The sequence below is a fragment of the Thalia democratica genome, chromosome 2, assembly GCF_965202585.1.
Source record: "Thalia democratica chromosome 2, ktThaDemo2.hap1.1, whole genome shotgun sequence".
In the NCBI taxonomy this organism is placed as follows: domain Eukaryota; kingdom Metazoa; phylum Chordata; class Thaliacea; order Salpida; family Salpidae; genus Thalia; species Thalia democratica.
In genome coordinates, this window is record NC_139166.1 from 77,711,896 (window position 1) to 77,724,375 (window position 12,480).

At 25.2% G+C, this 12,480-nt stretch overlaps 1 protein-coding gene across 1 annotated transcript; it reads right to left on the bottom strand.

Annotated features, from left to right (window-relative positions):
- Positions 1 to 1,569: 1,569 nt before the first annotated feature.
- Positions 1,570 to 6,927, bottom strand: LOC145828977 (fibrinogen-like protein 1). The gene is made up of 9 exons (XM_082936721.1): positions 6,660 to 6,927; positions 5,523 to 5,729; positions 4,933 to 5,127; positions 4,487 to 4,614; positions 3,127 to 3,223; positions 2,739 to 2,835; positions 2,224 to 2,291; positions 1,832 to 1,990; positions 1,570 to 1,685 (listed from the first exon to the last, which is right to left on the bottom strand). Exons 1-9 carry the CDS (start codon positions 6,925 to 6,927, stop codon positions 1,570 to 1,572), a joined length of 1,335 nt encoding a protein of 444 aa, XP_082792847.1.
- Positions 6,928 to 12,480: the final 5,553 nt, after the last annotated feature.

Below are 12,480 nucleotides of genomic sequence, written 5' to 3' on the forward strand. Positions count from 1 at the left end.
TCATTTAAAGTTAAAAACTCTGTAGTCTATGCGAGTATTTAAAAGTTTTAACAATGATAAGGCTTCAAATTACATAAATTAAATCTTTTTTTTTGTAAATAAATTAATTTGATACAAGAGTTATTAAATTTTAATACTTGAAAATTTTTATTTAAACTAAACAGTCATAAGTCCATAACCAGATGTTAAAATGCTAAAAAGTGGTGTGCGCCTCAATAATCTTAAGGTGTTTTTCTTCCTCCAAGTCCTAGAACCAAATATTTTGAACGCTTTTTTGTGGTTCAATGAACAGTAAAAACAATAAAAACTTACTTTCCCACATTTATTCTTAAAAATAACAATTTTTATAGAGGCTCAAAATGTTATGACATTTTAAAAACTACTAAATAAACATATTACAAATAAATGCAAAAGCTATACACTTCATTATAAATTTTAAACTAATGCACATTAAAATAATGTTTCTAAGACAAATTCTAATTTTATAAACACTTTATTTACTACTTCAGTCTGTTCTAAAGTTACATTAGTCTGTAAAATATATGTTTTAAGTTATCGATCAGTTATTATCTATAAATAAACTAAGAACTAAAAAGCTCTTTCACATATTTAAATAAATGTAATAAATGTTTAAAATAAACAGTAAGTTTGCTTTTAAGTATAGTACCTTTAAACACAGTCATTCAACTATTTAAAAGAGCATCTTAGTTATTGTTTTTCTTCCTTAAAAATCTTTTATCGTTTATTATGCAACTTGTTATTTTAATTGTCTAACATTTTGCTTTAGATTTTTTAATTTTATTGCTTTACTTAGTACCCTAATGTGTTACGTGTGTATGTAGTTTTTATACGCACATTACAAGCTAAAAACTAATCATAATGGTACCTTTTTAGTTATCTAATAAAAAACGTTAATCATAAATTTTATACATTACCTTATAGAGTAAAAAATACCTGTCCATAACTAACACGGTAATTAAATAAACTTTACAAAACTTTTTAAAAAACTTGCTTATTGTAAAACTTTTTCTTCCTTTAAATTATCCTGCTTTGTTTCAAAACTTGTTGTAAAAAATTGATGCATGAAATGTTTGGATAAGTATTAACTTGTATTTAACTTTGTAATCAATGATAGCTAAATTTTGTTAATGTTTTTTTTTTTATCACTTAAAAGCAAAATGAAATCTAAAAATAGACTGTTATGGACCTTACGTTGCATATAACTTTTCTCAAAAAGTTAATAGTATTTGTTACTTAATAAGCAACTTTTTTTTTGTTCAAAAGTTAAACTGTTTGGTTACAATAACAGTGGTTTAGCCTAGATTGCAGCATTTTCTATCTGGTTATTTTTTAAGATTACTACTTTGAAGTAAGTTCAAAAAGGTTCCTTTGTACACCAATTTTTTGAGCGCATTTTTAATGTTTAATAAACAATAAAAATATTACTAGTACTTTATATTTATATTTATCTACATGAAAGACAAACAGTTTTATAATGAATTTTTTATTTACAAAGTTTTTGACATAAAGCGTTAAACTGAAGTACAATAAGAGAAGAAAAAATTAAAATCAATTTTTTCTTTTAATTTTCATCTGAACTTTTTTCAATGATTCATTACTACTAGTCACAGGATACCAGGTCAACCCACTGAAACTACCAAAAGAGCCAGGTTTTTCATATTTACCTAAAACAAAAAAAAAACAGTAAATTTGATGACACATTTTATTAATTTGCTTTGGAAAACATATTTTGTATTATGGTTTAAATTGCAAGATGTCATCAATGAAACGGTTGAAATATACATTAATAAACAAACACAAAAATATATACCTGTCAGAGAGTTGTGGGAGCAGTTAGTATACCACCAGCCTCCATTTGAACCCTGAATATGCAACGCGCAGTTTGTTCCTGGATACTCATCGTTATCGGAGTCGATGGTGGTGAATTTAAGACCTTGTTGCATGTGGCCACCGTATCCGAACCCGTCTCCTGTTAAGTTGAAAATAACTTGACTGATGTTTTAATATAAGTTTAAAATTTGTTGATACTTTAGAAAGACTTTTTAAAACGTTTAGACACTAAAAATCATGAAAGCAAAATTAGTGATTAAGTTTTTCAATTTGTTTTGCTAAATTTCTACGCAACTTGTTTATTTTCTTGGAATGAAATCTAAAACGAATATAATTTGTTTTATTTCATACAAAGTTTAAGTAATAGTTTACCTGCTGTACCAGAATATCCTCCAAAATAAATCGGAAACTTTTCATTTTCTGACCCAATATAAAACGTCCTTTCAATAAGTAATTGATTTAGTTAATTTATTGCAAAGTATGTTAATAAGCATAAAATGTAGGCAAATATAATCTTACTAAATTTTCTAACATAACTTAAACAATTATAGACTTTTCCAAATATTTGTTTCAAAGTACAATGATTTTAAGTATCTGTTATTTTAAATAATTCATGTCATCAAACAATACTCGTAACCTTTTTTGTTCTAAACTGTTTTTTTTTAATTTTATAAATGTAATAAATTAGGTTGCATTCGAAGTATCACAATTAAAATTATCATTAGTTTACTCATATTAAACGTAATTACAACCAGTTAAAAAATTTATTTTAGTTCATTTAGGCAAGCAATACTACAAAAAAAAGTTATCCTATATTTTAAATAAGATTTAACTAATTAAAAAGTTACAAGCTGATGTAAGATTATTAAAAATGTTTAACACCTTACTCGTATTGGGCGTACGATTTGTCTCCATTGAAGCGTTCCATATCTATCCTGAGGATGAAGTTTCTACTCTTCAATATATTGTACAGGTCCCTAAGGCCTGTTAACAAATTGACATTTAAAACAAAACAACGATGTATTCCGTTACAACAATTCAACACTTAGATGTTGACCTAAGAAATAATCTATCCTATTTTTTTAAATGATAAAAAAAAACTTTTAGTACTTAAAAAACTTAAACAAAATTTCTATAAAATAGAAAGTTGACCCGTAAAGTGTTTATTTTGATAGCGCTAGATGTATAAAAAAGCGTATAGTTTAAACTACGGAAAACTTGAATGTTCAACACTTTTTTTATTAATCATATAGATATAACAATTAATATCTTAACCCATCCAGTGTTCGCTTTGAGTGGTGCCGAATCCAGATGAATAATCCTCCCATGATCTTCCGAAGCTCACTGATCCATCAAATCTTCTCATAATGACCTTTGAAAATGTTAACATAAAAATTATTAGCTAATATTCAAAAACTTACCATGTAATTTTTGATTATTAGTGTAAAAAATATTTATTTTGTCTCGGACATCGCACAAAACTCAACAGAACAACCGTCAATTAAATTTCTATTAGTACATGTTGTTAACTTATTTTCACACAAACCTAAAATAATCGTTCACATAAGTCAACTTTTTAGTATGCACCAGGGGCGTGTTTCGACAAGTTTTCCGGAGCCTGTGCCTTTTTTAGAGTTTTTGTTGAACCGTTTTCTTGTTGAAGCAAATTACAACAGCGAAAAATAAATAAAATGATTACTATGTTTATTTCTTAAAGTTTTGTTTTATGAAGTTCTTTTTTCTTTAAACTTAATTTGGTACAATTTTTGGCTACAGTGATAAAATAATTTTTTTAAAGAATTACAATTATCTACTTCCTCTGTTTAGTTCAGCGTGATTTCAGCCTATATACTGTGCAATCTCATGCAATGAACAGTAATTAAAATAAACACTCAGATTGCTCCGAATGAAGGTAAACTGGTTTAAACCATTTTTAAATTAACATATATTTCTTGTTGTTTACAAATATCACTTATACTAATATAACTCATTGATTTTTTTGTAAGGAATACATCATAACTAAGTTTAAACTAAATAGATATCAATTTAAATATATCTATTGATTTGGGGCAGTTAATTTTGATTTAGAAAAGCTTTGAGAAAAAAAAAAGCAAGCGTATTGTTTCAATGGTTGTATATTGTAAATTACAAATGATATAAGGGAAACAATAATGTTGTTTGTTCTATTAAAAATCAAAGCATAATTATCACTTTACTTAGAAATGTGCAACCATCAACAAATATTAGTTACTAACTCTTTAAATTATGTAAATGGAAAAATGTAACCAACTAAACAGCTTAGTAAGCTTAGCAGGCATATTTTTTAACCAAATGGTTATGTACACAATCTTATCGCAGTACTGTTGTTTGTAAGAACACTTTTTATAAAAACGTATCCAACATTAAAACTTTTATGTTCATTCTATAACAAACATAGTCAAAGTTGAAAGTATTTAGTTTATATATAATGATTAGCTAAAGTTTTACGAAAATAAAAAAATAAATAACTTAAATGGACTAAAACTTAGTAATATTTTGTTTCAAATAATATAAAATTAAACCGTAAAACCTCTAATTGTTATTTCAACATAAACAAAACTTAAAGAAAAATAATAATATAAATAAAACAACTAACAATCCAGCCAAACTCATCAGTGTTCAAATCACAGTAAACTTGCTTGACGATTGTTTGATCGCTGAATGGATAAACTGAGTAAACTCCGTTTGAATTGGATGATTCCTTGTAGACATTACAGTCAAGAGCTAAAATAAATAAATAAACTATTAAGAACACATAAGTTCACAGAATGTAATTTTTTATATTTTGCATTAAACTGTTGATGCTTACATATAAACATACCTGGATTATTTATATTCGTAATAAAGTAGTTGTTGATTACAAAAATCTACCTAGATGCTTTATATCAATATTCATGAAAAATCTCAGCTAAAATTATAATAGTTAATTCTTTTATAATCAATATCTGTATAATCTTTCGACAATGTTTATTACAAGTTGTAAAATTATAATACACATATACTGAATTATTATTATTTTTTTGTTTCAAAACTTATACAAACCTCTGATGCATTCTGTTGGTTCTTGTTTTGATAACGGGAAGTTCCCATCATCGCAACTGAATTTTCTTTCTCCTTTCACCACGAACCCATAATTACAAGTTATTATGACGTCACCGCCGTGTGGTACGACTCTTCCTATTGGTTCGCTCAAACTTCCATTAGATGGCGCTGCGAAGTCGACGAGACACGGTTTGCCTAAGAAAATTTTAAAAGCAATTTTGAAATATAGAAAATTAATAAATAAATAATTTTAAATATAAAGCGAATGTTTTATTTGATTTTAGACTTTAAAATAAAATCAAAGTTAGTTTTAAAATTTCAAAACTTTTCTTTTATTGGTAGTGCATCGAAATACCTGAGAAAAATAAATTTTTATTCTACATACCGTTAGTTATTAAAACATGTATAACTTTTTTTAGATCATTGATAGTTTACGTTTTGTATTCAATTGTGCATATCAAATGATAATAAATCACACTTTAACACCATTTTTTTTAGTTTTAGTTATAAAAATTAAATCCAAAATATTTTTAATTTTAAAATTTTACATTTTTTGGTAGTTATAGCATTTAAAGTAACTAATTTAATACCTCCCATAAACTTGTACACTAGGTTCTTCAAATTTGTATTTTCTGTCTCCAAGTTTTCGTATTTTCCTTCAAGTTCTTGATGCTTATGTGAAAGTTCTTGAGTTAAATTTTCCAAACGACGAACTTCTTTCTTCAATTTTCTATTTTCTTTTTCAACTTGGTGAATTCTGCTTTCATTAAAACTTGTTCCTGGGTCGCCCTTGTTACCTGTTTCATTGAATATTTGTTTTAAAATTATATTTGCAAAATTTTTGTAATGTATATAATTAAAAAAGTAAATAAATCATATTTATTTACTTATTTTAATAAAAATTAAACAATAATTCTTTGTTTAATCACGATAAAGTCTAAAGCGAAAATTAAGTTAAAATATAATCTAAACAAATAAATCAGTTTTTTAATGTGTTCAAGGAAAACAAATTAAATTAAAACAATTATAAGTCATTGATTTACAAGTTTGTCAAACCAACCGGACTAATACTAAAACCAGAGTTTGAAATATTTTAATTTATTTTGTTCACTATTACTAAGAATTAAAAAAAGTCATGCAAAATATTAATTTTAAATCTAGGTTTTAAATTTTAATTAAAGTAGTTACTTATTTTAAAGTAAAAATCTTAAAAAGATTAAAAAAATATAAAAAATGCTAAAGATTCTAAATAATTTTAAAGTTGATACTAACATACGATGGAAGAGTATATATATTTTTTTTACATAAGTATAATTATCTGTAAATATAAACAACTACTTTTTTGATAACTAACCTTTTATTCTAACACTTTCTATAAAATAAAATGTCCATAAAAAAAATTTATTATAAAAGTTGTAATTTAGAGCATAATATACCACTTACTGACAACATAATTACTTTCAGTATTAAAACCAGCACTTGGGTTATTTTTATGTTATTATCAGATAGCAACAAAAGATTTTTAGTTTTAAACCAATTTATAAGAACGAATAAAAACTATTTAAAACTTTAAGCCTCCTTTTTTTTTTAGAAAATAACGTTTTATTAGTACTTTAACTCTTAAAGTTTTTTTTTAACTTTTTTTTAATTATTAAGTTTTTTATTTTGAAACTTTTAAAAATTATCTACAACCATAAACGAAGAAAAAAAATATTATTTTTATAAACCTTTTATTCCAACACTTCCTTCTTTCCCCTTCTCTCCCTTCTCTCCAACATCTCCTTGTTTCCCGCGCTTTCCCGGAATTCCCCTGCTCTGAACCGCTCCCGAAGAAGGGAAGTTCTCTAAACTGCAATCGACGACCTTCCTGATCCTGCACTCCTGAGGAGATTCCTCATCAGTCGAAGGAATTCCCCCATCTTGAAAGTACAAATTCGCCGAAATTGAACAAAGAAGCTGGGCGCAGAGGAAAATGAAAATAATTTTGCTATTCATTTTTGAAAAATCTGTTAAAAACTGTTGTTGGAAATATAGTCATAATTATAATTTATTAGATGAAACTTACTCATAAACTTAAATGTAGAGCTGCATATTAATTTGCTGCATAGTATTTTTTTTTAGTTTTTTAACTGATTTTCAACATTATTTTAGAATAATGGAGTTTAGAACAAATGTTATTATTTTTTTTCATAATTCAATATACTAAAAAAACAGATTTAATTTAAAAAAATAATGAATCGCTTAAATAGCATGTCACCTTTTTGAACCTTTGTAACGCAGTTAACGTAAATTATAAAACTTTAACAACAGGTCATTCCAGTATTTTGCTAAATTTTATACAAACAAGATTACTTATAAAGATGCAACAAAGTTTTGTTACAATAAGCAAACAAAAATTGATTAGTTTTTTTACTCATTTCTTAGAATTTTTTTTTTTTGTTAAAATAAGATTAGTACAAAAGCTGTTGTTATACCAAGTTTATAAAGTAAAGCTTTTTTTAAACTATTTATTTGTTTTGTTTGAGTTCTAATTGTCCTTTTTATAATGTAATATTTAATAAAAGAAATTAATAAAGTAAAAACAGAATAAGTATTACAACCATGATCCAGTTTTACCACTTAAGATTACTTAATAAGAGAATTATTCTAATTGTAAAAGTCTTTTAATTCAATCTAATAAAACTTTAATTAACATGCATCAAAGAAAGTACTAATATTAACAACATCTTTTGTTTTCAAAAATCAAAACAGCACATTGCTTTTCATAAAATACTTAACATTTTGGCTAAAACTAGACATACACTTGCTAGTTAAAAAAAAAAGCTAGTTAAGAAATTCAAATATAGCAAAAAAAATTTTCAATTCCTTTAGTTGTTTCACTTTAATCCCTTAAAGCTTTAATGATTTTTCTGCATACTTTAAAAACATTAAAAAAATGGCTATTTATTTTGTCGAAACGATAAAAAAAATAAAAAAAGAAGTTCAAAACATTTATAACAGCACGTAATATATACATAATATACATATTTAGAAAATCATTATCGAACTGCAGTTTTCTCTCTAAAACTCTAAACAAATATCTTTAACTTTAAAGAATAAATTTTAACTGTGAGTAACTATTTCGAATACAAAAGGAGAAGCATACAATATATCATGTCAAATCAAAAAAAAACACTAAAAAGTTTTTAAAAAATCTGAACTAACATAGAGACTAACATCAGAAACGTATGAATAAAAAACATTAAACTTCACTGCAACTAATATATCAGTCGTTCGCATCGCGTGCAAACACCTCTAAATACTTATTTTTACCGTCAAGCTTCTCAACTGTGAAATTTCGGAAATTTTTTAACGCTTTTTTTAAATCGTTCTCCTATTGTTGACCTTCTATACCCAAACACATTAGAAACTGATCAAACTTTTATCAATAAAAATTTATAATTAGATGAAAATGAGCTTATTTTATTTTTTAAATTCAGCAGGTGTGCAAACCAAACCGAATTTTAAGCATACCAGCCCTGTGAACCAAATTGTTTTAACTTTAGTCGTGTAACTTGTGCAAACACGTAGCAGCGCGTTGTGGTCAACCATGTAGTTTTAAGTTATTCATCCGTGAAATTCCACAATTCCTTAGTGTTATACTGTTTTCGTGACGATGTATTTTTTTATTAAGAAGCTGAACATCGTTTCTGATTGAAAAAATTGTCAAAAAAAAATTTACGCAAATATTTTTTTTGTACTGTGAAAAAATTTTTTGTGCTACTTCAGAGAAAAAAAATAGTTTCGAAAGTTGCCTTTTTTAGTTTTGTAATAGTTGACTAAACAAAATATTTTTGTTTTTAAAGTAAAAGACAATTTTCATTTATATTACAATTTTTAGTATAACTTTATTATTTACCGAAAACTTTTAGATATCGCATTGTTTATTTATGTGTCTGTTACGTCACACTAAGTCAAGCTAACTGCGGCGGAACGGGTCGGTCTTTTTATGGGTACTATTTTATGGATAGAGTTGCTGCAATCAAATCTGCTCATAAATTGATGTGTCGTCATTTAGGTGTTGCTGCAATTAAGTTGCTGCAATTAAATGAAATTTTTGTACTTTTAGTTTGATAAAAAACAACATAAAGTGTCTAGGTTTAAAATGTTGAACTCAAACTTATGTTTATGCAATGTAAACAATACTGACATCAAAAAAAACATTAAAAATATTACAATTATTAATTTTAAGTGCTAAAATTTTACTTAAAATAAGGTTTATGAATGCATCATTTTTACAACAGCCAAATCACTTGAAAACTTAGTGTGTCACTTTTTTATAAGTTTAATTTTGTCATAAAATTTGATTAATATTTGTTCCAGTTTTTATCTCTAAGTATTAAATAAAAGACAATATTTTATTTCATTCTTTGTTTATATACAAGAGAATATAATATTCACAATTTATATAATTTGTATTGTACACAATATTTAGTACTTTCTTTTTACCAAATAAAATATTAAAAAGAAGTGAAAATGTAAGCAGCAAAATAGGGACTAGATAACAGAATTTGTCTTAACTCAATTGTTGTAAAATAATAGATAAATAAAAATATATAAAGTAAAAAATTTGTTAAGTTGGTCTTTTTAGGTTAACAAATTTTTAATAATGCTCATTAATTAGTCTTTTTGAAATAATAATATTATTTTGTGACAGTTATTACACAGTTTGATTATGTTATTTTTTGTTCTTGTATTGTGAACTTAGTTGCTTAATGATTTGCGTTTCTTATTTTTACCATACTTTTTGGTTCCTAACTTTGACCTATAATATATCAAAAACTAGTTTGAATTTCGTAAAACAGTAAAAAGCAACTTATACCTTAGTTCAAACCATACAAAATATGATCATTTACTAATTTGGTTTTATATATTTTTTGTAAAAGGTTTCTTTTTGAAAAGCTATGACACAGGAAGCTTTTTCATTAATTTGTAAATGGAAACGTTAATTTAGCCTTGAAATAAATAAAAAGTTTTGCGTACTTTACGCGAGTGCGTATTTAATATAGAAAACATTTAAATATAAAAGATTGGTGTGCGATAAAAATTTAGTGCGTACCTTATGCGAATACATACTTCTTAAAGTGCGTACCTTATCAACTTACTTACTTTGTTGAAAGCATATTTTAAAATTATGGTTTAGTTTAAACTAGATTGGAACCCGAATCAAATGAACATGATTTTATTTCAGTTCGAAATTGGTGCAACATCTTCCTACTTAATTATCAATTATATTAGATATATATACATATATAAAACTATTATGTTAAAACAAAAAAAAACACTAAAAAAGAATTTGAAAAAAAACCTGCACTAACATAGAGACTAACATCAGAAACGTATGAATAAAAAACATTAAACTTCACTACGACTAATATATCAGTCGTTCGCATCGCGTGCCTCTAAATCAGGGTTTCCCAAACTCATTTACTGAATCGCCCCCTTTTCAGTAACTTGAAAAAAAATCGCCCCCCACGATTTTACAAAGTAGTTTTTCTTTTGAGTACAAACGTTTGAGCTAAAAAAAGTTGTGCTCGAAATGTAATTTAGTCTTGTACTTCTTATGCATGCACTTTTGTGTTCAAAGTAGTTTACAGGGCTTGAGAAAATAATTTACAGTTATTTTCGTAGAAGCCCAGTAAAGTGTAATAAAATACTTAATTATTAAAAAGCCTTGAGTAATCTGTAATCAATTCTGTTTAAATATGATCTGTTTTGAAACTATTGAAACTTTTAGGTCAGTAGTAGACAACTTTTGTAGTCAGCAATTCATATTTACTAAAAAATATTTTCTATTTTCAACTCGTTAGAAAATGTAATTGCGGGCTGCATGATTTAGAAAAATTACAAATAAGAAAATTAAAAACTCGAGCAAAATTGTAATAAAATGATTTAGTATTATTGTGATCTAGGAAATACTTTTGTAAACTGAAAACGAAATGAAAGCGTATATCAAAATATTAAATATCAAAACACTAAATTTTATTTACTTTGCACAAGTAGTTTTCAATTTACTTAGCGGGTCGAAATTCGACTGGATCTGAGCCGTAAGTTACCCACCTGAAATCTTAACTTAAACCTGACATTATAATAATATCTAATATAACAAATTTCGGACATTTAGAAGTTAATACTAAGTAACTTGTTTAAGCCGCACAAAATAATTAAACTACTTTATAAATAGGCTTTTTTTAAATATATATACCAGAGATTAAAAAACTATAAAAGAATTAACAGTTTATTTTACACTAAATGAAATAAATATTAAAACATTATTTCTGATCTAGTTAAAGGAAGTTTGACCGACTGGTTGATTATCTCACATGAAAAGTGGTTCCATCAACAGCTTCAGTTAATGCAGTAAATTTACTAATTTCAATGCTAAGATATATTGTAAGCAAGTTAGTTGTAAAGTTAAAAAAATAATTTTTAACTTTTTAAACTATTTGTTTCGTAGTAGAATACCATGAAATAGCATTTGACTTGGAATAATCTTTAGGGAACTAAACCTTAATTCTAACATTTTTTTTCTTTATTTTTATTCAAAAAAAAAATCCAATGTTCTATAGTTAATTGTGTGAAAAGAAAGTAATCAATTTAAAAAAACTTTTAACTAGGTTTAAATTTTGTTTTGTAATTGTAGCAGTTTTTTTGATGACTTATTTAATTCAGTTTAAAAAGTTTTTTTTTCTAGCTATTAGCCTACAATAATTTTACAATGGAAAATAGTGAAAAACTAAAAGCTAGTGTTGAAGTATTAAAATAAACTAAGTATATTCTAATTGCTAATATATATTGAATTAAGATAAAACAAAAACAGTTGTATTAATAGTTTAAAACTCCTTATATTATAATAAACTTTTGAACAATAATAAATCAAGTTAGAAAATAAAATTGTGTTTAAGAAACTTTTAAATGAAAAAGCAGAAATCATTTCAAATATAAACCTCAAATTTATACTCTTTCAAAACCAAAAAAAAATCTTTTTAGAAATAAAAACTTAATGGTTGTCAAAATATTACAATCAGGTAATAGTTTTATAGTGATATAAGTTGTATACATATAAAAATGGTAATAACAAAAACCTGTCAAATAAAGGTCTTTCAAACAAATAAATTAATCACTATGCTATAAAAACTTTTAGTTTAATGTAAAACAACGAATATCAACTACAAAATTAACCAAGTCAAAATAAAATTATTAAAATCTTTAAAACATAAACCATTTAATAAATATAGTAGACTTCCGCTTGAGTTCGCACTTTTAAAAAAATCAAAAAGTGCAAACTCAAAAAATTATTACCATATTTTTTTTTACAATATAACAAATTTCAATATGTTAAATGCAATGATGTTATGAATAAATTGAAATCCACTAAAACATAAAACAAACTTTCATTAAAAAAAGATCTATATAAGCTATTAAATATTATATATATTTTGTTTTATTAATATTTAGTTAGTAATAGACTTAACTTTAGTTAAATTTAATAAAATATGAATTTGCACT